General features: G+C 43.2%; 1 protein-coding gene across 2 annotated transcripts in view; it reads left to right on the forward strand.

Moving 5' to 3' along the window:
• The window catches only part of LOC145404661 (dihydrolipoyl dehydrogenase, mitochondrial), a 140,198-nt gene that overhangs the window by 48,962 nt on the left and 65,075 nt on the right, over nucleotides 1-26,161 (forward strand). For both annotated transcript variants that reach the window (XM_080276200.1, XM_080276201.1), the window contains exon 4: nucleotides 15,241-15,357. In XM_080276200.1, coding sequence (XP_080132326.1) covers nucleotides 15,241-15,357 — 117 coding nt within the window. The remainder of the gene's footprint in view (nucleotides 1-15,240; nucleotides 15,358-26,161) is intronic.

Below are 26,161 nucleotides of genomic sequence, written 5' to 3' on the forward strand. Positions count from 1 at the left end.
GCGGGGCGTCGCATTTGTGACGCTCGCCGAAAAGGACATAACAGCTGAGCGTCGCGTTTGCGATTCGAGTTAATTTTGAATAAACGTGGGGAAGGATGTTCCAGCTGGTATTGTCTATCAGTACCACCACCCTTTAGCTACAATTAGCATACTTTACCTTTGTACTACTGACCTCCGTTGTTGCCAAGTATCACGTTTTTCCCCCCTCCCCCCCCCACCACAGCCCAGCCAGCCTGGCTGTGATACATGGCAGCGCTCTGACCGCTCAGAACTGTAAATCTCCGCTCTCCTCTCACAAGCAGTTTATGCTAATAGGAAACGTTTGTTTCGCCAGTTGTAACACTAGCTTTTTTTCGCACGGTTTGCCCCTGTTTAGCGTCAGTTTACTGCAGGCTTTCAAAGTAACATTATGACGAGTTCTGGCTCTTCGAGTCAGTGCAAGCGGCCGACAGGGAACGAGAATAAAGTGACAGGCGTAAGGCAGAATAAAAAGGGCGCTGCGGTGATCTTTTGGGAAGTAATATGATTGAAAATAATGTAGTATACATGTTTTTAGCTGTGAAAATGGAAATGTTTGTTGAGTGACGGGAAGACCGCCGCCGCGCTGCATGTCGGCCGTACGCTTCGTTGATTTTAGCCTTATTTTCAGTGCTTATTGTACAAATACGGATTCCAAACTACCTGTACGTTGTAGTATAAAGTTTACTGTGATAGAATGAGGCTGTGGTAGAGGGGAAACCGGGTTGCTGGAGGTGTGAAAGTGAAGATTTTGTTACCCAACTTTGCAAGTCTCCACAAGTCTTTGGGTAGTCCACGAAGGCTCAACACCTGTCTCTGGAGAAAGCTGACTGTAAGTACTATCTGCCTTACCAAGTATAATGTTCTAGGTTTAATCGCTGATTTTTGGCTAATATTTTCCTACAGGTACTCGGACCGCGATCGAACACCGCCACCCGGGGGGGGTCGGCTGTCGATGGCCGCGCATTAGGGGTTAAGAAGTGTCCATTTATTATGTACAGAACAAAGGTTCACACACAATAAAGAAGAAAGAAAGAAACACCGTGAGGGTTGATGGAGTGATGTCCTGTCATAAGACACAGACTTTGGCTTCCTTTATTGCTGTGTATAAAGCGTTGCCAATTATGTAGCACGTGTCTTGCTACAAGATTGCTACATTTATCCATAGTGTTGCTATTTTCAGTGAATCTAAGATGTTTTCTATTTTTGATGGGGTCAAATATTGTGTAATGAAGGTTCATGAAATATGTTTGGTAATTCATCATATATTATGATTGTTATTTTATGCTCGCTGTACATCCCTGTTTCTGCTGCATAACTATTCAGACATGTATTTTGTTAATGAAGCAACAGGGGACATACATTACATGACACTTTTGTCTTAACTCTTTTTGCTCACATGAAATGTTGATGGTGTCGTTTTCAAACACCCTGTATATAAATTTTTAAAGGACCCAGTGAGCTAAGGGGGGGGGGCAGTGCCCCCCCCCTGGGTGCAACCCTGCTGCTGAGGAATGTATGTGGAGTACAGAGAGTGGATAGGATACTGAATAATGTGATTTGTGCAAGATGCAGAGTGAGGAAGTCTGTGGATACAAGAATCAATGAGAGTTTGCTGAGATGTTATGATCATGTAGAGAGATTGGATGACAATAGAGTGGTGAAAAAGGTATATCTGAGCGAATTTGAAGGAGGGAGGAGGCAAGGTAGGCTAAGAGGAAGGTGGAGGGATGTGGTGGATGAGTGTGTGAGAAAGAGTGGTATGGAAGTTGATGAGGCTAAGGGACTGACAGATCAAACTGTCTGGATGAATTTTGTGTGGAGAAGTGCATAACCAGGGATTTGGTACCCCTTTAAACATGACAGCATTTGGATTAGCTCTCTCAGATAGAGATATGTGAAGCCACAGAACGTTGTTAATTTTTTTTTTTTTTTTTTTTTTTTTTTTTTTTTTTTGCCTGTCGGATGGAGCCAGGATTTCAAAGACTCGAATATTGAGTGAATGGAAGTATAGCCCTTTAAATTAAGCAAACTTTGGCTTCCTGGACATTGCTACTCCTTACCCTTCCCTAGGGTGAGAAAGGAGGTCCTGATGATGATGATGATGTGATGAGAATAAAGAGGATTTTTTTTTTTTTTTTTTTTCACAAGAGTAAATATTGATGATTAGGAATAGTAATTATGAAAATTTTTTATTCCGAGGACAAACATTGATGGTTAGGAATAATAGTCACGAGAATTTTATGTTCATAAAGACAAATATTGATAATTAAAAATGTTACGTAACCAGTTATGAGTACATTGCCTGTTGTAGAAAGGAAACCCTCCTCTTTTTCATAGTTGAAGGTTGTTGAAACCTATGTAAACATTACCTCCAGTCCTGGCAGGCTGGCTGGGGGATTAATATCCGGGTAAAAAGCAGAAAAGGAAGCATATTCTTGTAGACTGTGAACCAATAATGTTAATTCCACCATGTTATTTGGATGTCATGGTTTATCATTATTGTGGTAGGTTGGGAGACCAGTTGACTGTGATCAGGGTTTGACTGTGTATTTGCATATATATACAGTATAGAACAGACACCCTTGTTATTTGATGAACCAATATGCAGTGAATCTCGTATATGATGACAAAAAGTTAGGTTCTTTTTTCATTATACAATTGCACATTTAAATACGCACTCATTACGATTCTGTATGAAGCCTCACTGATTATGTATAAATCCTATTTTCACTTACACAATTACCACCACATAAGCTTACAGGCCTTTGAACTCTGTCACTGTCATGTGTGTAATTGTCAAAACAATAGTGTGGTGCTGGAGTTCAGGCAGCATGTGAAGTGGAGTGAAATTGAATAATTACAAGAAGCAGTGCCAAGGCACAACAAACCCGTCCCTGGCAGTCATTTTAGTGCTGACGTATAAACATCATCATCATCATCATCATCCGGACTTCCTTTCCCACCCAGGCATGACTCCACTGAGTTCCACAACTGGCACTTCCCGGAATGTCTCTCTGCCTCACAGGTGGCAGGAATGTTGGTGTAGATCCCATAATTAGAAGTCTGGTAGCATGTAGGTGAACAGAAACTGGAGCAGATGTGTTTTTATCTCTCTTTATTCACCACAGAAAGATACAGCTGCGACAAGAGAGTATTTTCAGAGTAGTATGTCTCTCTCTCTCTTGAAGGCGGAGTCTAATCTGCTACATCTGCCCTGCTCCCCACTGGGAGTGGCCTGAGATCAGCAGTTTTTAGAGGTGCCATAATCCTCATACAGTCTGGGATTCGTTCATGAGTAGAAGTAAGTTACAACTCTACCATGCACATCATACACCTCAATAAAGTAGTATTAATTACATTAAAATATACCAGCAGGGTATATGTTTCCAAAGACTTAAACATATATACAAGTCTTATTTTTCTATCGTCTTCCCATACCCTCATATTTACGTCCGAAAATGCTGACTTTTGCAGGTCTGACGCTCATATTATTCCCACACCACGCTTATACTGAAGTGGCATTTGGATCTTTATCTCAAGACTACAACAGATTTTCTCTAAATATGAATACACATAAATGTGTATAGTAGCCAGAGACATAATTCCAATGTGGAAATGATGTTGGCACCAGAACATTGCTCGGCCACACCTTTTCGACGTCCCTGTCGACATTGTTGTCCTAACTACTGTGTAGCCTAATCAGTGTGTGGGGTAGCTAACTATTCAGGCAAGTCCACTTGCAATCCGCGAGTATGGACCCATGATTTTAGTGGGTTTCTCACTCTAAGGCCCTTTAGATAGTAGCTCCAAACACAAACACAGGACAAGACCACAAGAAGAAGAAGACCAACGCCAGGACCACCAATTTTATATATGTACCAGCTTGTATGGAATCTCGCAGCTGACCACCAACTTTATGTAGCTGCTCAGGCTTGAATCCACTGAGTTCCACAACTGGCACTTCCTGCAATGTCTCTCTGCTTCGCAGGTGGCGGAAATATTGGTGTAGATCCTGTAATTAGAAGTCTGGTAGCATGTAGGTGAACAGAAACTGGAGCAGATGTGTTTTTATCTCTTTATTCGCCACAGAAAGATACAGCTGCGACAAGAGAGTGTTTTCAGAGTAGTACGTCTCTCTCTCTTGAAAGCTGAGTCTAATCTGCTACATCTGCCCTGCTCCCCACTGGGAGTGGCCTGAGATCAGCTGTTTTTAGAGGTGCCATATTCCTCAGACAGTCTGGGATTTGTACTTGAGTAGAAGTAAGTTGCAACTCTACCATACACATCATAGACCTCAATAAAGTAGTATCACTGTAATTACATTAAAATATACTAACAGTCTTTCTCAAGACTTAAACATATATAAAAGTCATATTCTTCTATCATCATCCCTTACCCTCATATTTATGTTCGAAAATGCTGACTTTCGCAGGTCTGACGCTCTTCTTATTCCCACACAACGCTTATACTGAAGTGGCATTTGGATCTTTATCCCAACGCTAAAACATTTTCTCTAAATATGAATAAACATAATGTGTATAGTAGTGAGAGACATAATTCCAATGTGGAAATGATGTCGGCACCAGAACAGGCAGGGTGAGTAGTAGCAACGTCCAGACAGCCCAAGTTTGCCCAGTCCAATGGGCCACGCATCCATTCACTCATCATTCAAGTCCCCCAGAATCCTGGCTCTATCTGATATGCCAAAAACATTCACCACATTCTGTAGCTTCACATAAACATATCCGGTAGAGTCAGTCCTGACACTGTCACGTTAAAAAGGGGTGCCAAATCCTTGATCATGCACTTCTGCTCACAACATTCATCCAGCCATCTCGATCTCTTGTCAGTCCCCTGGTCTCATCAACTTCCACACCTCTTTTCCACACACACTCACCAACCATATCCCTTCGCCTTCTCCTTGGCCTACCTATCCTCCTCCCTCCTTGAAATTCGATCAGAAATACCTTTTTCACCACTCTGTTGTTATCCATTCTCTCCACATGACCATACCATCTCAGTACACTCTCTTTGATTCTTTTGTCCACGGACTTCCTCACTCCGCATCTTTCATGAATCAACAGTAATCCCTCTACTATCTGGATGCCCACTATCAGGAACCCCCACTACCCATACAGTTTGGGCCTTGGACTTCATAAACCAAAAAATATATATATATATATATATATATATATATATATCCCCCCCCCCCAATTTGAACTTGGTGCATGGCGCAGACCAGCTATGTTCTGCTGCATAGTCCTGCCGACGTCCGGCAGGCTTCCTCCCCATTTCCCACGATTCCTTTATCGTGAGTGCATGCTCATCACCATGGCCGCCCACGTGCTCACTTTTGTGGTGGTACCCTACTTGCTGCAAGCTGTGCTGTTCCTCTCATGCTTCTTCTTCGTGCATGTGATGATGGCCCCGCCGCCCGAGAAGAGGAAACAAGTGGTTCTGACTCTAGAGAAGAAGAGGGAGATATTGGATAAGGTGGATGCAGGATGGTTGACGTTGCGCATCCTCCGTGAATTCAACCCGGCCCTCTATACATTGTTTGACATCAAGAGATCCCGGGACAAGCTTACCCAGTACACAGCTGACTTTGCATTGAAGACCAAATGCAACGTGGAGAAGAAGGTTATGTTCACTCCCCGGTTTGCAGAAATCGACCACTCTAGGCTGATTTGGTATCGTCAACAATGTGCTGCTGGTGCGTGTTACGGAGCTGAAGGCTGCTACTGAGAAGTTTGCAAGGTTACACGACACCCCAGACTTCAAAGCATCCAAGGGTTGGCTCTTCGCTTTCAAGTTACCGCATGGACTTAGCAACCGTACAGCCCATGGTGAAGCTTTGGATGCCAACGAGGCTGGAGTAGAGGAGCTTCGGCAGAAGGTGAAGGGCTTGATCAGCAGGGAAGGCCTCACTTTCGGTCAAGTCTACAACGCTGACGAAACTGGTCTATTCTATCACTTGATGCCAACGAACACTCTAGCCGAGGAGACAGAGAAGCATATACCTGGCCGTAAGCTTTGCAAGCAATGGTTATCTTCTTTTTGTTGTGGCAGTGCTAATGGCATGCAGCGGTTCAAGCCCGTTATTGTTGGCCATGCAAAGCAGCCACGGTGTCTTCATGGGGTGATGGATGTCCTTCCTGTCATTGGGTACGATTCTTTGATGGCTTGGTTCAAGCCATGATCTTCAAAGACTGGTTTCACAGCCACTTCATCAAAGAGGTCATCCATTACCACATGAACACACTGAGAATCCTGTGCGACCAGGTAAAGGCCCTCCTTCTTCTGGACAGTGCACCCGCGCATCCATCCGACAAGGGGTTGGTGGCTGAGAATGGTCACATTAGGTGCATGTTTCTGCCACCTAATACAACTGCTCTCATTCAACCAATGGACCAAGGAGTGATTGTGGCAACGAAGAGGCTGTTCGGTCGGAAGTTCCTGGATGAGGTGATGGTTGTTCTCGAGGACAAGGACGAGCACAGGGAGGGACGGGACACGCAAGGCCAGCAAACTTTGGAAAACCTTCGCCGCTACAACATCAGGTCTGCCATCTACAGCTGGGTGAGTGCATGGAGGGAAGTGTCTGTCAAGATTCTGGAAAATGGTTGATCTTGTCTGCTTCTCGGAGCTGATGTGGTGCACGATTTTCTAGGTTTTGACATGGATGATTTCTATGTATGTCTTCGTAGAGCTGGCGACGATGTTGATGTGGACAAAGTGCATGAGTGGTTGGATAATGACAAGGGCGATCCTGGGTATCAGATTTGTCTGATATCAAGAGCACATCTTTGGTTGCTGGTAAAAGTACCCAGCTTGAAGATTCTGACGACAGCGATGATGATGAGGACTCCTCTCAGTGTACCACACTACTCCAGCCATCCCCAAGATGAGCGCAGTCTGGGAGCATGTCGAGTTCGTTCTCGACTACCTGGAACACCCGAACTGTGACAGGGAGATGGGGCTCTTAGGACTTGTGGAGGAAGTGCGCGCTTTCAGGCAGTGCATCATCAGTCGCCAGAATCGTCGTTCCTTGCATCAGTCAGCCATTGACAGTCTTTTCAAGCCTGTTACCCCCACCGTGCCCAGCCCTGGCTCCACACCGCTGCCTCCCCAAGACAGGCCTTCCACCTCCGAGCCACAGCCCAGCACATCAGCCACGTTGGAGTCGCCACTGGATGTGCGTTTGCACCTCTCTTCAGAGTCGTCTACAGTGGGTAGTCCATCACCACATCCCAACAACGCACTCCTAGGCCACTTGCATCACCTACTGTCGGACTCTGACAGTGATTAAACGGCAAAAAATCGCCACTAGACCACACGGGAATTTATAGTATTGTGCAGTGTGAAGAACAGTGAGCAGTGTTAAGAAATTAGACTTCAGAGTGCAAAGACTTAAGTGCAGAGTGCAACACTGGTTACAGGAAAGTTCAATAGAGCACAAGTTAGAAAAGAATGCACAGTGTTAAGAAATTAGAATTCAGAGTTCAAATGACTAAGTGCAGTGCAAGACTTGATTACTGTAGGTGCTTCAGGTGCACCTTTTTACTGGCAGAGTCTGAGAGGGGACGGGTTATTCATCGAGATGGCCACAGACTTGTTGTAAGAACCCAGAATAATGTTAAATACTGTACTTTATTTTCCATACTCACCTCTAGAACCTCATTCTCTCGTTCCTTTGCGTTTATTTCACTCTTTTATGTCCCTTATTTGTGTGAATGGGCCCTTTAATAGGTGCTATTCATGTCTGGTAGGGATTTACGTAGGTATTTTTCTGAGTTAGGCTGGGTTAGGGTCCATAAGTACCAGTCCAGGAGGCAGGGGCCCAGTATCTGGACGGGCCCTTTTTCTGGACATGCCAATGGCTGTATTACATCAGATAATGGAAAGATTACTGTATTTTGTATCCTGTCCACTCTCTGTACTCCACATACATTCCTCAGCAGTCCCATCTCCATTTCTCTCACTCCTGACTTTTCATTTACATGCCACCCCATAGTCCCACATCTATATGATAAAGTTTGCACTAACACTCCTTCATGTAAGCTCGTGCAGCAGCAATACTCAAACCTTCGTTTCCTATCAAGGCCTTCATAGCATCAGCTACTTTCTTTCCTTGTGTCACCCTACTTTCCACTTCTTTTGCATATTTTCCTCTACTATAGCTGTACCTAGGTATTTGAACTCTTTCACCAATTCCAGTCTCTCTCTATTCACAGTAGCATCACACTGAGAGTCATCTTCTTTCTCAGTAACCATCACTTTACTCTTTTCTACATTTACTCTCAGGGCACAATGCCCACAGACATCAGCAAAACTCTGCAATAGTCAACCTAGTTCTTTTCTGGTATTTGCAAGTAGTACTGCTTCATCACCATACAACAAATTTGAGATACTCCGTCCATCACCATTCATTTCCAATGCCCTCCCTCTTTTGATTACTCGTGTTTTTACTTCTATCATCGCCCCAGCCATGTATATATTGAACAACCATGGGGACATCACACAACCTTGTCACACACTCACACTGGTCGTGAACCATTCACTTAGATGCCCATTTACCTTTACACATGTCTTACTACCATCATAAAAACTCTCGATAACACCTAGCAGCTTTAACATCTACACTGTACATGTGCAAAACTTTCCACAGTCCTCCTCTGTCTACTTTGTCATATGCTTTTTCCAAATCCATAAATGCCATAAACACCGTATAGTCCTTCTCACAAGCCCTCTTCACTATGTCATATTGCAAATATTTGAACCACACATCCTCTGCCACTCCTATGGCCACCCTATTCATCACTCACTAGGATTTCTGATGTCTCTCTTACTTTCTGCTTTTTCCAGATCCATAAATACCATAAGCACCTTGTAGTCCTTCTCACAAGCCTTCTCCTTTATCAGTCTTACTGCAAATATTTGAAGGTTGGGTTGAAACAGGGATGTGTCATGTCTCCATGGTTGTTCAATCTGTACATGGATGGGGGTAATAAAAGAGATTCAAGGTAGGACAGTGGATGTTGGAGCGGCCCTAGTGAGATATGGTAGTGTTTGGAAACTTCCTGTACTGTTGTTTGCAGATGATACTGTGTTGTTACGTGAAGACGAAGGGAAGCTGCTAGGCTTGGTGGATGAGTTTGGGAGAGTGTGTAAGAAATGGAATCTAAAGGTGAATGTAGGGAAGAGTAAAGTTATGGTCATTGAGAGAGGTGAAGTCAGTGAATATACAGTCAGGTTGGATGGTGAGGAAACGGAAAATGTGAATACGTTTAAGTACTTGGGGAGTGTGATGAGTAAGGATGGAAGTTTAGAGGGTGAAGTGCTTGAAAGTGTACAACAAGGAAGAAAAGTTGCTGGTTCCTTGAAAGCAATGATAAGAAACAGGGAAGTGAGCATGGAAGTGAAAAAGTTACTACATGACAGTATTGTGATACCAACTCTAACCTACGGAAGTGAAGCTTGGACATTGTTGGATGGACACAAGTCAAGAGTGAGAGCCCTGGAAATGAGTTATTTAACCCCTAGGGTACGCAATTTTCCAGCCTCGACTGCCCCCCCAGGACGCAATATCGGTCCTATTTTTTTACTTTCTCAAATGTTAAAAGTTTTATGCCTGATTTATAGAGCTTGAATTTACACACCTGAAAATGCAAACCCCACCCTCTTAGACCCAATAGTTACCGAGCTATGGCCCGTCAAAGTTTATGATAGTTACCCATCACGGCCCCGGCGAGATAGAAAATACGCTGCTCGCACCTGTTTTCTTCACAAAAATACGTACAAAAATCACCAAAATCAATTTTTGTGTGTGTGTGTATTGATGTTATAAACCATTATAATGTGCTTAGAAAAAATAAAATGGTGACCCCCCCCCCATTAAATATGACAAACAGTAAAAATTATCCTTTCCTCCTCTCCTCTCCCCAAACCTCCAATCCCTTCCCTCCCCTTCCCTTCCCTCCCCTCCTCTTTCCTCCCCTCCCCACGCCTAACTTCCCCTCCCCCCTCCCCTCCCCGCCGAGCTGTCAAATCTAGCTAGGGAAAATGGTCTTGAACCCACCAATAAAAATATGACATAGTAAAAATTATCCTCCCCTCCCCACGCCTCCAGTCCCCTCCCTCCCCTGCCCATCCCTTCCCTCCTCTTTCCTCTCTTTCCTCCCCTTCTCTCACCTAATCTCCCCTCCCCCCTTTCCCCTCCCTCTTCCCCTCCCCTCTGAGCTGTCAAATCTAGCTACTTTTCGTTTAGTTTCTTTTCGTTTTTGAAGGCTCCAACATGCTTCCATGCATCGACATAAAATAAAAATTCTTATACGAGTGGGTTTTGAATAAAGACGGCTAAAATAATTGTGGTGTGCATATCTGTATGAAGACATGAATAAATTACGGGTAATGATTAAAAAACACGTGCCATCAAGCGTAAAAAATATGCAATATTCAAGGCTAGGGAGGTAAAGATATTGAGTGCTAGGGGGTGGGGGTGAGGGTAGGGGTTGGGGTGGGGGGTTGGGGTGGTGGTGGGAGATGGTAAGGCCAGTAGGGGGAGTATGGGGATGGAGGGATGGGAGGAGACCACCACAAGACACAAAGGAAGGGCCCCAGTGGAGTACAGGTACATGGAGGGAGAGTAGGGGGGAAATACCCTCCCCCAGGCATTGGGTGATCCACATGGGAGGGGGGGGATGCATGAGGAGGGTGTGGGAGTGGGGATGGTAGTGGTAAGAGCATAGGAGGTAGGGTAGCAACAAGGTAGTGGGGTAGTGGGACGTGGCAAGAGGGAGGTGGGGGGTACACCCCGCACCGCCTTGGTATGGGCTTGGGTCCCCTCTCCAGTGTGTCCAACACTTAGTTCCGATTGGTTAGAAGCCATCTGCGTCACAGTTGGGGTGGAGCCAGCTGCCGCCAGTTTTTTGTGGTTGTTACACGGTCGGTGTTGCTCGTTCTTTTAAGAAAGTGCGCAAAAAGTCCGATCGATGAGATTAGTACTTTAGGGGTTAAGAGGAGCCTGTGGAGTCACATGGAGAGACAGGCTTAACCCGCCCCATCCCGACCACTTTTCCACCACTGACTCCCCCAAATCCCGACCATTTTTGGGAAAAAATTTTTTTTGGCTAAAACCTCCGCTTTTGGTGAGAAACATCGAAAATTCTTAGAGAAATCACTCACCTGAGGTTTAACCCGCCCCATCCCGACATTTTTGGACCTTTTTTTTTTTTTTTTTTTTTTTTTTTTTTTTTTTTGGCTCATCCGCTTTTGGTGAGAAACATCGAAAATTTATAGAGAAATCGCTCACCTGAGGTTTAAAATACCCGATTTAGGTACAAGTCCTTCCTTACCTGACTGGGTTTTCTAACAGGCTGGCACCAAAGAAAACGAGTTCTATGGGAGGGTAACTATTTTATCCACTCATAAACAGTATTTATTTATTTACTTGGTACGAATTTATATGTAGTACAAGAGTATATTGGTTTTCAAACAGTAATATAGGCATTATAAGCATTGTTTCACTCACTAACTCATCACCATTCATGACCTTTTTTTCCCCACATTACCTGATCATCATTTCAGACTGTTTCTTCCTCTAATGCTATGTAAAGTTTGTCCTCCACATTGTCATTGATTGGGGAATCACTCTGGCCCTGAATTTCGTACTGTGGCATGACATGGCTTTACTGGCCAGGTCACTGATAACAGGTGAATTGCTAAGACAATGGCTTGCAGGGGGGGGTAGGAGGTCATGCTTGGTAAGGCATTGTCCCTGCCTGGCATCTTGTAGAGGAAGGTGTCACGTGTATACGTACCAAAAATCACTCGTGAAAATTGAAAATTGTGCAAATTAGGGACCTTGCAATTGATTCGCGTTTATGTACGTCGACGGGATTGGCAGTGATAAAACGTGTGGACGTTAAATAACGTCGATGGGACGCTGCGGGTTAAAAATGAGGACATAAAGGAGTGTTGTGGTTGGATGTGGATGTGATAGGAAGTGTTAGGAGGAACATACTGAGGTGGTTTGGCCATGTGGAGAGGATGGATGGTGAGAGACTGATGAGGAGAGTGTATGTGAGGTGTAGGGGGGGAGAGGGTGGGGGAGGCTGAGGATGAGATGGAGGGATGGAGTGGAGAGGTATATGAGAGAAGGGGATGTGAGTTGGGAGCAGGGCAGTGAAATGGCGGGGGACAGGGTGAAGTGGAGGCGATTTGTTTGTGGCCATCCCGTACAGGATGAAGGCGTCTGGCAATAGATAGATAGATAGACATCCTCTGCCACTCCTAAAACCGCTCTGTTCATCACTCAGTAGGATTTCTGATGTCTCTCTTACTTTCTGTTTAATAATTCTTCCTTATACTTTCCATACTACATTCTATAAACTTATGCCACAGTAATTGTTGCACTCACTTTGCTCACCTTTATTTTTGTACAGGGATACAATCACTGCCTTTTTCCACTCTGCTGGCACAGCGATCCATGCCTTCTTAGATATCTCCAACAGGCACTTCATTCCTCTCTCTCCACTACACTGAATCATCTCTGCATAAATCTTGTCAACCCCATGTGCTTTCCCATTTTTCAGCCACTTCACAGCGTTCTTCACCTGTGCGAGTGTCTCATTTCCTATCACTGCATTCCTCTGCACATCCCCAGAACCAATCATGTGTACAGTGGCTCTGCTCACTCTAGTATCATTCATCAGGCTTTCAAAATATTTCATCTGGCCCTCACTTCATCCCCATGGATTAACAATCTACCACTTATATCCTTCACACTTTCACATTTCTTTCTGCTGTCACTTCTACATTTCTGTACCTCCTTCCAGAATAACTTCTTATTTTCAGAGTAATTTACATTCATTTTTCTTCCTAGCTGATCATTTTTCTCCTCCTCTCTCCTCTTCATTAGTTTCTTACGTGCTTCTTGCCCTCCGTATATTCAGTTCTCATTTCAGGTGAACCCCTGACCTGTAACCACTCTAGCCACTTCCTCCTCTTTTCCTCCACAGCTCTCTTAACCTCTTCATCCCACCATGCTATACCATTCTTCTTTGTGCCACACCACACACCACTTTAGGATTCCTAACTAAACAATCCCTATATGCAGTCCACAGGCTTTCCGGATCCATTTTATTCCAATTCACTGATTCTAACTCCTCCCCTACTTTGGTCCTATAATCATCTGCCATTTCTTTGATCATAAGCTTCTCGACTTTCAGTCTTTCTCTCTGGCTGCTCGTCTTTCTCATGGTCCACCTCACTCCTCTCAGCTTGATCTTGCATATCACAATCATATGATCTGACAGACCTCCACAGTGTCCTCTCTTGGCCTTCGTATCAGCAACCATTCCCAGCATCAACCCCTCTACGAGCATGTAATCAATGAGGCTCCTCTCAACACGATCCCCATTCCCTCTGTACCATGTATATTTATGTGCATGTGCACAACCTCGTTTCCTGACACATATCCTTCAGTTGCCTTCCATTATCATTTTCTCCTGGTACTCCTATATAACCTATTATTTCATCCATAGGACCATTGCCCACTCTTCCATTCATATCGCTGTTATAGTCACTTTATAGCTCCTAGGCAGTTCCCCCACTGCTTCATCCAGCTCATCCCAAAACCTGTCTATCTCTCTCTCACTCCTGTCATCACATGGTGCATACACTACAATCACTGCCACTTTCACCTTCTCAAACTTGACCTGGACATACATACATACATCTCGAGCTGACATATTGGTAATCTGTCATTCCACTATGCCACACTTCATTTATCAACAAAGCAACTCCTTCCTTGCATCTTCCTCACCCATTCATACCCAACCTTACACACCTTACGCCCTCCCAATCCTCCACTTCACATCCTTTCATTTTTGTTTCACACAGTGCCATCATGGCATATCTTGCACTATTGAACACATTCACCACTTGCACCCTCTTGCTTTCCTCATTCATGCCTCTCACATTCCACATGCCCAAGCAAATCTGCCCATTTGGTTGGGGCCCTGGGCAAGTATTTGTCCCTCTGAGGCTCTCCGAAACATTTTTCACGATTAAGTGATTTTAGATAGGGGAATCTGGAGGACACTTGACCCAGCCAAAAACCCGTTATATGGTTACCACCTAGCGTAGTAAATGGTTACCTGGGTACAGGAAACCATTTGGCTTGTCATTTAGTGTAGTGACCATATGACATCCCCACATTAGGTGAGTGGATGATGGGCGTCCCCATACACCACATATAAACACAACAGGATATCTAGTCAAAGATGTCATATATCAAATTTGGAGTAAATCGAGTGATAATTGACAACTTTATGCCCGTTTGAAATTTAGGCCCATCCCAACTGACATTGACCCCCCTACCACTAACTAGGGGGTGACTCCCCTGATATAATGAGGCGTGTTATAGGATGCAATTTTGAAAGGTGAACCTTTAGGTTTTGGTTTCATGTCAGTTTGACGATTTTGAAAGGAGTTATGGCTATTTGTGGGGGGGGCTTACAGCCTGGGCCTTTGTCCAGTTTAGCCCAAAATATAATCAAGTGATCAGCAGGTCACAGCCCATCATCCCTGTAATTTTAGTCAAAATTGCACCAGTAGTTTTCGTGTAAAGTTGTTAACAGACAGATAGACAGACAAACAAACTGACAAACTGAGTGAAAACAATACCCATCTTCTAGCTCCTCCTGGGTGGGGACGAATAACTAGTTTAAGTGAGTTGGAAGCTATTTCTGAGATGTATTAGTTTTGATGGTAAGCAGCTACTGAAGGGCAGTGAAGTTAAGTAGCTACCAGTTAAGGTGAGTTGGTAACTTGATTTTAGACATTGTTGGGTGATAACCTTTGGCCAAAAATGTGTCCTCATACCAAAATTAAAGTAGTGAGACAAGAAATGTTTCGCTACTTCTTTCTGAATACATATTCTCTCGTGATACTACTGTACAGTATATAGAAAAGTGCATAATAGACAGGTAGTGTTACTGTACATATCTCGAACTTCTTTTTCCCCTGTGGACTTCCTCAGCTTTTGAGAAATAATTAGCTGGTTTTGGCCCTTGCTTCAGCTTCTAGTTCACGGAAAGCATCAGCTGTAATATGGCTAACCCCAATAAGGGGATTCCTCAAGAAGAAGCATGGCCTTATTTTTATGTATGTAGCTATTTACTACTACTGTACTGAAATTATTATACTGAATTTCAGGTTGAGAATGTAAAGCTGAATCTAGAAAAGCTGATGGGCGCCAAAGAAAAGGCTGTTACTGCACTCACTGGTGGTATTGCTCACCTCTTTAAAAATAACAAGGTCCTTGGGTTGAAGGTTAGTACAGTATACATTGCTGTTGTATAATAGTCCTTTATACATATTTCTGTTTAGTAGAGTTTCCTTCTAGTGAAGGAATTTAGGGAGGTGCACGAGGTGTTAAGTAACTTGGCCAGACTTTACAGTACTGTGGAAATTCCTCTATGTTAGATTATTATCTTACTGTATCTGGCTTTGATTAATAATTTAACTCTAGAGCATGCTACACTTGGACCAAAAGATCAAAATCCTATGACTTTTTGCCTGTATTTAAATAATGTAAAATCCATGATTTACTACTTTACCATAGTGGTGACTGTCATCCACTCACTGGATGCAGTGCTACATACTTAGTATTTATTTGTGCCCTCCTGACTTCATACTTTTCCCATTCCTTTCTCTCATGTTTTATTACTCTTCTTTCTGCTTCAGGTGGCAGTACACTGAATGACAAACCTAATGGTTTCCTGTAACCCAGAAAGCCAGTTACTGTAGTTTATTAAGGTGTGTGTGTGTGTGTGTGTGTGTGTGTGTGTGTGTGTGTGTGTGTGTGTGTGTGTGTGTGTGTGTGTGTCCACCACCCCACCCCTTCCCCCAAAAAACTCACAAAGCTTAGTCTGTTCAAATTAAAACTGGACTTGTTATGGAGATAATTTATTTGGGTCCAGTGGACTTCCAAGTTTGCCTGGTCTTCGCTTTATTTCCCCCACTTTATAACATTTTTCCCTGTATAAAAGAAATTGAACAGTCAGCCAACAAAAATTAGGTAAAGTGAGTTAACAGTAAGCTAAAATACTGCAGGATAAATAAAATAGTACTTAAGTGAGACGCGGAAATGATACACTTGGGTGAATTGTGGGTTGATGTTCGTTACCACTTACCTTGACCTTGAGATGTGGCAAGAGCAGTTTCCAAGTGTGCATGATTGTCCGAACATTTATTCTTCTGTTTTAGTGTTCGAATTGTACTCTCAGGAGCTTCAGTTTGTTTTTTAATTTCACAGGTTTTCATGCCTTGCTGAATGTACAGTAAACTCACGATTATCTGGTGTAATAGAGCCAATGGCCTGACGAATACTGTCAAAAAACCGAGTAATGCAAAAATCCCCCCCAGGAGCCCCTAACCCCCAGCCCTATAACACTTATCCACTGTCTAACCTCTACAAAATGTTTTAAAATGTCAAAAAGCAACTAACATACGTTCCTAAAAATAAAATGCTGTAATGTACTGTTAACCCCTTTGCGTACCTATAGTTTTCTGTAAGTTTGCTTGACATGATCAGCATGGATTCATGCACAAAGGAAAACATCCCCGTGGATTTTATTTGCACCAGAAATTGGTTATTACTCTACTGTCCGACGTAATAGAGCCAAAGCCATGTCCGGAAGGTGGTCCCTTCCGGATAGTGGGCCTCAGCCTCCTGGACTTGTACTTAACCCCTAAAATGCGGGGCGTCGCGTTTGCGACGTTTGCCGAAAAGGACATAACGGCGGAGCGTCGCGTTTGCGATTCGAGTTAATTTTGAATAAACGCGGGCAAGGATGTTCCAGCTGGTATTGTCTATCAGTACCACCACCCTTTAGCTACAATTAGCATACTTTACCTTTGTACTACTGACCTCCGTTGTTGCCAAGGATCGTGTTTTTTTCCCCCCTCCCCCCCCACCACGGCTCGACCAGCCTGGCTGTGATACATGGCAGCGCTCTGACTGCTCAGAACTGTAAATATGCGCTCTCCTCTCACAAGCAGTTTATGCTAATAGGAAATGCTTGTTTCCCCAGTTGTAACACTAGCTTTTTTTCGTACGGTTTGCCCCTGTTTAGCGTCAGTTTACCGCAGGCTTTCAAAGTGACATTATGGCGAGTTCTAGCTCTTCCGAGTCAGTGCAAGCGGCCGACAGGAACGAGAATAAAGTGACGGGCATAAGGCAGAATAAAAAGTGCGCTGCGGTGATCTTTTGGGAAGTAATATGATTGAAAATAATGTAGTATACGTGTTTTTAGCTGTGAAAATGGAAATGTTTGTTGAGTGACGGGAAGACCGCCGCCGCGCTGCATGTCGGCCGTACGCTTCGTTGATTTTAGCCTTATTTTCAGTGCTTATTGTACAAATACGAATTCCAAACTACCTGTACGTTGTAGTATAAAGTTTACTGTGACAGAATGAGGCTGTGGTAGAGGGGAAACCGGGTTGCTGGAGGTGTGAAAGTGAGGATTTTGTTACCCAACTTTGGAAGTCTCCACAAGTCCTTGGGTAGTCCACGAAGGCTCAACACCTGTCTCTGGAGAAAGCTGAATGTAAGTACTATCTGCCATACCAAGTATAATGTTCTAGGGTTAATCTCTGATTATTGGCTAATATTTTCCTACAGGTACTCACACCGCGATCGAACACCGCCACCCGGGGGGGGTCGGCTGTCGATGGTCATGCATTAGGGGTTAAGGACCCTAACCCAGCATAACTTTGAATGCCACCCAAATAACTCCCTACCGGACATGCATAGCACCTATTTAACCCCTCTGTGGCCGAAGGCCTGGAATTTTCCGTGCAATCCAGGTCGATGCCGAGGCCATTATTTGAAGTTTAGAAAATTGATTTCACCATATTGAAGAGAAAGTTCAGATGCACCTAACAGTACAAATCCCAGCTTCCTAGATGCATTTTATGGCTTGCAATGGAGCACGGAAGTTGCAGAAATATCGGCAACCGATATCATCGCCTAGGGGCCCTTCCGTAACGCAACCGTGCAGGTGTTGTTATTTTTTTTTTTTTTTACCTCCAAAAGCAATACGAATGGTGCTGAAATGTTGTGCATATATGAGATATGATGATATCGAATGATTTCAGTACATAATCTATTAGGAATGACTGGAAAAAAAATTATGAATATTTTTTCACCTTTTTGATATAAAATATGTTTATGGTAGTTTCGAGTTTTCTTTTGTTATCGTTGTGCCCATGCTTGGAAAAGGGAGTGAAAGAGTTGAATTTTTGGTCCTAAATGAGAAAGCTGCACGTCCTCCAAGGTTAGACTCTGCCACAGAAGAATAAAGTGGAGGATCAGATCCAATTAGCAATATGGAAGTTGAGTCGCAACTTCGAGCTCCCACACCACGAGCATGGCTACAAATAGAATCATAATGCAGTTACAGAAGTCTAATTATTACGAATACAGATACAAAGCAGAAATAAATAAGTTTACAGACGGGGGAAAACATATTTTTTCCGTAATAACATGTTCATCTTTTTCTATCATTTTACATTCATCTTTATCATTTTACCTTGTTATTTTCGCAGTATATATTGCTGTCTCGTAAACAGGGTGGTTGAATGTGTTTTGCAAGGGAGGAAAAAGATTGTATTTTCTGTCTGAGTCAAGATAATGGGTGTAACTATGTGTTTTTAGGCATGGCCACGAGCGAAAAAATCATACATCCTCTCGTCATGACAGCTGGTGGTGAACTGACAGATGATATGTGAGAGGGTGAAGTCAAGGTCAGTCTCATGTCCCAGATTGTCGTTCACTTCCCGAAGGTTTTCACACTTTTTTACAAGTTGCACAGCATCAAATGATCCAAACCATTACAGCAAACCTGAGCAAATAGGTAAAGATACCAAGACAAAAATGTATTTTTCACTTATCATGTCTTTTTTGTATGTGCCTGTATTACTTCATAATCGTAAACAGGTGGTTGTGTGTGTTTTGCAAGAGAGGACAAAGATGATATTTTCTGCCTGGGTCGAGATAATGGGTGTAGTTGTGCTTGTTTAGGCATGGCTAGGAGTGAACAAATTGAAAATCCACTCATCACAGCAGCAGCCTTTGAACTGCTTGATGAGGTGTGTGGGAGTGTAGTGTAGGTCAGTGTGAAGACATTCGGAACGTTCGTTCAGTTCCCAAAAATTTTTGCAGTTTATTATAGGCTGCACTCAAACGATGCCTGCGGCCATTGATCGGCTAAACGTCATTCGACGCCGGCGGCCACGGAGGGGTTAAACCTATTTAAGACCCTGTTCTCACCAATAGTGGACATGAAGCATGAAATAAATGAAAAGGAACCAAAGAATGGGGAATTAGAAGTGACTGTACCACAGCCAGGGTACGTACAGCACGTCTGTAGCCGCCTTCTCTAAGGCTTTGGTAGTGGTGAAAATGCTCTTGAAGCATGTACAGTAATCCAGTGTTGTGCCGCACTTAATTCTTTGCACTGTGAGTTATAATTGTTTAACACTGCACATTGTTCTTAACTGCACCACGACAGTTTCAACCGCCAATTTGCACTCCACAGTTAATCCTTTGCACTCTAAATTCTAATTTCTTAACACTGCACAACACTGTAAATTCCCGTGTGGTCTAGTGGCGAGGTATTGCAGTTTATTCACTGTTTATTCACAAAAAACGAGCATGTGTGGCTTCCATTGTAATAAGCATCTACTCGCAATCGAAGGTAGGCAGTAACTGTTGGTGATGGGGAAACAGAGTTGCCAGATCGCAATGGCCACATTACCAAACTCCTCAGTTTTCATTACCAAATTTAACTTTTCATTACCAAATTCATAAAGCTAGCATTTATTCATCACTAATTATATATTCAAGTGGAAATACATGTAATCACTCTCCTTATAATTAACAGCATGTTGATTATTTTCATGTTGTGTAGGCTAGCAGATTAATCAGAGAGAGCAAACAATCTACCATCTCCATCCTGTGTATCCTCATACATATGAAAAATCCGTTTGATAATGCATTATTCTGATTCATTACTAAATGAATTTTTCATTACCTAATTGGCCCACATTTGGTAATGAAAAATACCAAATGGCAACCCTGACAGGGGAGGGGGGGAGGAAGGAAGGGGTGAAGGGGCAGTGGTGTAAACAGCTGTTTGGTGCCGCGTGGCAATTTCAAATTACAGGTGGGAAAAAATTTGGATTTTGAGGGGATTTTTTCTTTTTTTGGCCATTTTTGGGTTCCGAAGGTCCAGGCCCGCGATGTCCGGTAAATGGGGTGTCCAGAAAGTGGGTGTCCAGATAGTAAGGGGATTACTGTATTTGTATAAATTGTATACCATCGTTTTCGCTGATGTTCAAACTATAGGATAAGCTAATAAAAACACACAAAACTGATGAATAAAAGTACAGTGAAAGTATCAAAATGTGGTGAGAATAATGTGTTTCCACGGTGAAAATAACTTCCTAACACTACCGCAATACTTTTCCTCTATTGTGCAAAAGCTATGCATATGTCTACATGCAGAATTTCATGAGCTTTCACGCAGTGTCTTCGGAATTTTGGTACGACCAATAGTTTTCGAGTAAATTGCCAAAAATCATGCGACCACACACCCTCCCCTCCCCCACCAAAAGCCAACAGAAAGCTGACTGTTTGAGAATGTTGGCCTTGATATAGACACCCTCCAGTATGATGCAGTAAAGATTGATGCACCTCATGCTAAAGCTTAATTTTTGGTTAATATTTTTGTCTAAAATTGCCTAATCGGCATCCCTTCAGACCAACACTGACAGGTGCGTCATCAGTTCCTCTTCAGCCTAACACCATTTTGACTCATTTCGCATCATCGTGCGCAAGGGGGTTAAAGCAGTGTAATTTTATGTACAGAAGCAGTTTCATGTTGATGATAGGGATAATATCAAAGTCCCCCCAACGAGAGACCCGTTTTCTTTCACCTGGCAGTACATGTACTATATAATGCACATAAACACTATAAATCGTCGAAAATCAGCTGAAGACTTTTCTGATATTGAAATACTGTATATACTGTGAAATACACTGTAATCTTATGTACAGAAACACATTTTATATTGGTGGTGCTTATGATGATGGTGGTGGTGATGTAGACATTGTTGGTGAATACTGTACAATAATGCCCAAAATAAGCAATCAAAACATCAAAAGGTGGAAAAAAAAAAACATGAATAAAGTGAAGCATTCATCACCACTGTACTGTACTGTGTACACCACACTGTACTCTCTTCGATCAAAATTCTAGCAGGTGACTCTGCCACACAGAACACAACAAAACTTTCGTCTCATAGTAGCAAAGACAAAGTTCACGTGGGAAGAAACAGTTGTCCAAATGCTTTTATATATTGTTAACAATTCCTTTCTAGGATGATTGTTTTGCTTAGTGAAATAGACACATTTTTATCAACTCTTCTTGTTTATTAACATTTTTATAAACTCTTCCTGTTTAGTAACACAATTTAATTGACTTTTCTGTCCAATACACTTTCATCGGAGCCTTAGCAGAATCCAGCAGTCACTTATATAGCACAGTACTGTACACTTCAGAAGACTAAGTTGTACTTACCGGAGAGGAGAGGGGGGGCAGCAATGCGACATGTCAGAAAGCCACAGCAGCACTACAGTAGAAGGCCAACCAGGTTTTGGAGGGAAACCCATCGCAACGTTGCCATTTGATAATAATAATGTTTTGGAAAAGACACAGAGTGCAGTGTAGGTTCGTTTGAATATCGGCACCATCACAGTGGAGGAGTACAATGGAGAGTAAGAGAACATCCACCTTCCTGCTGCCAGCAAATGAAAACTCTGCATTAGAATTCTCCCTCCCCTGCTTTAGCCAATCAAAACTCTTCTACTCCCAATCACTGCTTCTCCCTTTCCTACCCACCACCAACCACCTCGTGAGCTGCTAGGCCCACCAACTGTCAATTCTCCCTCTCTCAACCCTTCACCCCTTTCATATTACTGTACAGTACATGTACAGCATAACACCATTCTTTTAGTGTATTTTTTTCTTTATTTTCTTTTTTTGTGATTGTGGCTGGAGGTTTCATTACAACAACTGTCGCATGCAGGATAATAATGTACTTTTAGCTGGAAGAAAGGGCCCTTCGTACTGGGTAGTGTAAAAGATTTTATGCTTTCTGCTGGATACCATTTTGATTCAGCCATAGCTGCGTTGAATAATGTCATACCGTATGTCGGGTAGTGCCCAGACGTATAATCGGGGGTTTACTGTACATCAGAATTAAAAAAGAACAACTAGAGCTCCAGAGAGTAATTAAGCACACTGAGTTAGAATAATAATTGTCCAGACAATCACACACACTTAGAAACTGCTCTTTCCACATCAAGGTCAAGTCAAATAATGAGCGACAACATACCATTCACCCAAGCGCAACACTACTGAGACTCACGTAAGCGCTATCCTATTAACTCCCTCGCACACCATAAGTTTCCAATAAGTTTCGGTTCAATGCACAGAACGAAAACCTCGTTCAGACTGGCTCTGCACGCGCAGCAAGGGAAAAATTTCCATGGCCCAATTTACCCCCAGAAAGTGCTTGTGTCGTTATAAATCCCATCCCATCATCTTCGTTGATGTTTATACTATAAGATAAGAAAAAAACACATAAAACAGATGAATAAATGTACAGAAATGAAGCCTGAATAAACCTTATTTACATGAAAACTAGCTTTTCATAACTTCCCAACATCACCGTGAAAAATGTTTCCTGTGACACGCAGCTGCAAAGGACACGTCTATATGCAGAATTTCACGATCTTTCATCTGTGAAAGTTTCAAGTTGATACGTCCAATAGTTTTCAAGTAAATCGAAAAAAACTACGAAAATCGCCTAAAGACATTTTATTTGTTTATTATTTCGTTTGTTGTTAGTGGCACTGTAACAAACATATATGTAAATTCTCTCGAGTGGCAAGAGTGAAAGATGAGTTTTGGGTGAGAGTAGAAGCATGTATGGACAAGTTTGAGAGGAGCGAGAGAGTGCTGTTGATTGGAGACATGAATGGCAAAGTCGGGAATGTACGAGTGGATGGAGTGGTTGGTCAGTGGGGTGTGCCAGCAGAAGTAGATGGGAATGGTAGTGCTTTGGTGGACATCTGTGCTGGCAAGGAGTTGGCAATAGCCAACACCTACTTTCGTCATAAGATGATCCACCGGTATACATGGAGAGTAATGAGGAGGATGGATGGTGAACTTGTTGAACGAAAGGCAATGATAGACTACGTGTGTGTGGATGAGCGAATGAGAAGACAAGTGTTGGATGCAAGGGTGTGGAGAGGGTGGGGGAATGGAGTCTCGGACCATCACTTAGTGATGGCCAAGGTAGAGCTGCAAAGAAAGTGGTTGAGGAGGCGAAGGGGAAGACAGGAGGAAACAGCTCCTGTGAGAAGAGTGGAGAAATTGCAAGATAGTGAGAAGAGGACAGAGTATAAGAGCATAGTGGAAGAAAGATTGGGAAGGTATGAGCTAGAGCAGATGGAAGGGGTGGAAGACGTATGTAAGATATTCACGGAAGAGATAAGCGCAGCGTGTGAGGTGGTTTGTGGAGTGAGGAGGAGATGCAAGGGTGTGCAAGGGACAGCATGGTGGAATGATGAGGTGAAACGAGCTGTGGAACAAAAGAAGAAGGCATATGGTGAATGGTTGGCGAGTAGAGGTAGGGGAGAAGATGAGAGAGAGAAGAGAGAGGTATATGTGAGCAGGAGAAGGGAGGTTAAGAGACTGGTGAAGGAGAGTAAGAAGAAAGTGGATGAAGAGTTTGGGAGGAATCTGAATGTGAAATGGAGGGAGAGTAAGAAATTGTTTTGGAAGGAGGTAAAGAAAGTAAGGCAGTGTGAAAGGGGAAATAGTAGGGGAGTGAAAGATAGGAATAATAGATTGTTGGTGGAGAAGAGAGAGAAATTGAGGAGATGGAAGGAGAACTTTGAGGATTTGTTGAATGTAGAGAGTGAGAGCAGTGTGAGTATAAGTGGTTGGGGAATGGCTGGGAGAAGAAGAGATGAGAGGAGGGAGGAAGAGATCAGTAGGGCTGAAGTAGTGGAAGCGATGAAGAAGATTAAGCTGGGAAAGGCCCCAGGAATTGATGGAGTGTGTGGTGAAATGCTTAGGTATGGGGGTGAGATTATTGTGGAGTGGATATGGAAGTTGTGTAGATTGGCTTGGGAAGAGGGAAGGGTTCCAGAGGACTGGAAATCAGGTATAATTGTTCCTCTGTACAAAGGAAAAGGGGAGAAAGAAGTATGTGGTAACCATAGGGGTATTTGCCTTCTTAGTGTGACTGGTAAAATATATGGTAGAATACTCATTGATAGGGTTAGGCATATGACAGGAGCTAGTTGGAGAAGAACAAGGGGGATTTAGGAAGGGAAAAGGGTGTGTAGATCAGATATTTGTTCTAAGATGTTTAGTGGAGAAGTATCTAGAGAAGGGAAGGAAAGTGTACGCTGCCTTCATGGACTTGGAGAAAGCTTATGACAGAATAGATAGGAAAGGTATGTGGAAGGTATTAAGAATATATGGAGTGGAGGGGAAATTGTTGAGTGCTGTGAAGAGTATGTTCGAGGGAGCTAGGGCTACGTAAAGTGAGTGGATGGTGAGCTGAGTGAGTTCTTTGATCTCAATGTGGGACTGAAACAGGGGTGTGTAATGTCTCCATGGCTGTTTAATATATATATGGATGGGGTCGTAAAGGAGGTACAAGGTAGGGCAGTGGATGTGGGGGTGGCCCTAATGAATGAGGGTGAGATTTGGAAGCTTCCGGTGTTGCTGTTTGCTGATGATACAGTATTGTTGAGTGAAGATGAATGGGAGTTGCAAGGTTTGGTGAATGAATTTGGGACAGTGTGTAGGAGGAGGAAGCTGAAAGTTAATGTAAACAAAAGTAAAGTTATGGTGTTTGAGAGGAATGAAGTCACAGAGTGTGCAGTGAGGTTGGATGGTGAGGATATGGAGAATGTGAGTGGATTCAAGTACTTGGGTAGTGTGATGAGTAAAGATGGAACTTTGGGGGATGAAGTACATGAAAGGGTACAGCAGGGAAGGAAGGTTGTTGGCACACTGAAAGCAGTGATGAGAAATAGGGAGGTGAGTATGGAAGTTAAGAAGTCTCTGCATGATGGTATTGTGATCCCTACCCTGACGTATGGAAGCGAGGCATGGACCTTGCAAGAGGGGAACAAGTCAAGAGTGAGAGCAGTGGAAATGAGTTACTTGAGAGGAGCATGTGGAGTGACATGGAGGGACAGGTTGACGAATGAAGAAGTGAAGGAACGTTGTGGGGTAGATGTGGATGTGGTTGAAAAGATTAGGAGAAATACACTGAGGTGGTTTGGACATGTGGAGAGAATGGAGAGTGAAAGACTGACTAAGAGGGTGTATGTGGGTGAGGTGGAGGGAGGGAGAGGGAGGGGTAGACCGAGGATGAGGTGGAGGGATGGAGTTGAGAGGTATATGAGGGAGGGGGGGGTGAGTTGGGGGGAGGGGAGTCAAATGGTGGGTGACAGAGTGACTTGGAGGCGTTTTGTCTGCGGCCACCCTTTGCGGGATTAGGGCGTCGGGCTATAGATAGATAGATAGATAGACTCTCCAGTTTTGTAGCCCAAAGGTTAAGGAAGCCCATGATGTAATTGACAGTGTTATAAGCCTTATTGTTATTGAGAAAATGAATTTTGAAAGGTTACAATGGGTTGCGCACAGTTTGCGCACGGTGACAGCACATACTCTGAGGCCCATAGGCTGAGTATTATGTTTGTCTTTCGTAACTTTTCCCCAATTATTTTCACTCATAGGTTACTTTTCTTTACAAAAGTATTCATAAGAAATCATCAGCTTCATCAGGCTTTCTTCAGATTTTTTGTGCGACCTATACTTTACGAGTATAATGACAGAGAATAGCAGTGAAATCCACTGCATTTTCCTTATGAGAAATATATAGTAAACACACATTTTATACCTTACAATAGAATAGTATAAAAACTAGACAAATAAGCTGGTTACTCACGTTCTCTAGCAGTGTTTTAGTGTTTCTTGAG

This window comes from Coenobita brevimanus, chromosome 64 (genome assembly GCF_032717465.1).
Source record: "Coenobita brevimanus isolate Jiangsu-jjx chromosome 64, ASM3271746v2, whole genome shotgun sequence".
Lineage (NCBI taxonomy): Eukaryota > Metazoa > Arthropoda > Malacostraca > Decapoda > Coenobitidae > Coenobita > Coenobita brevimanus.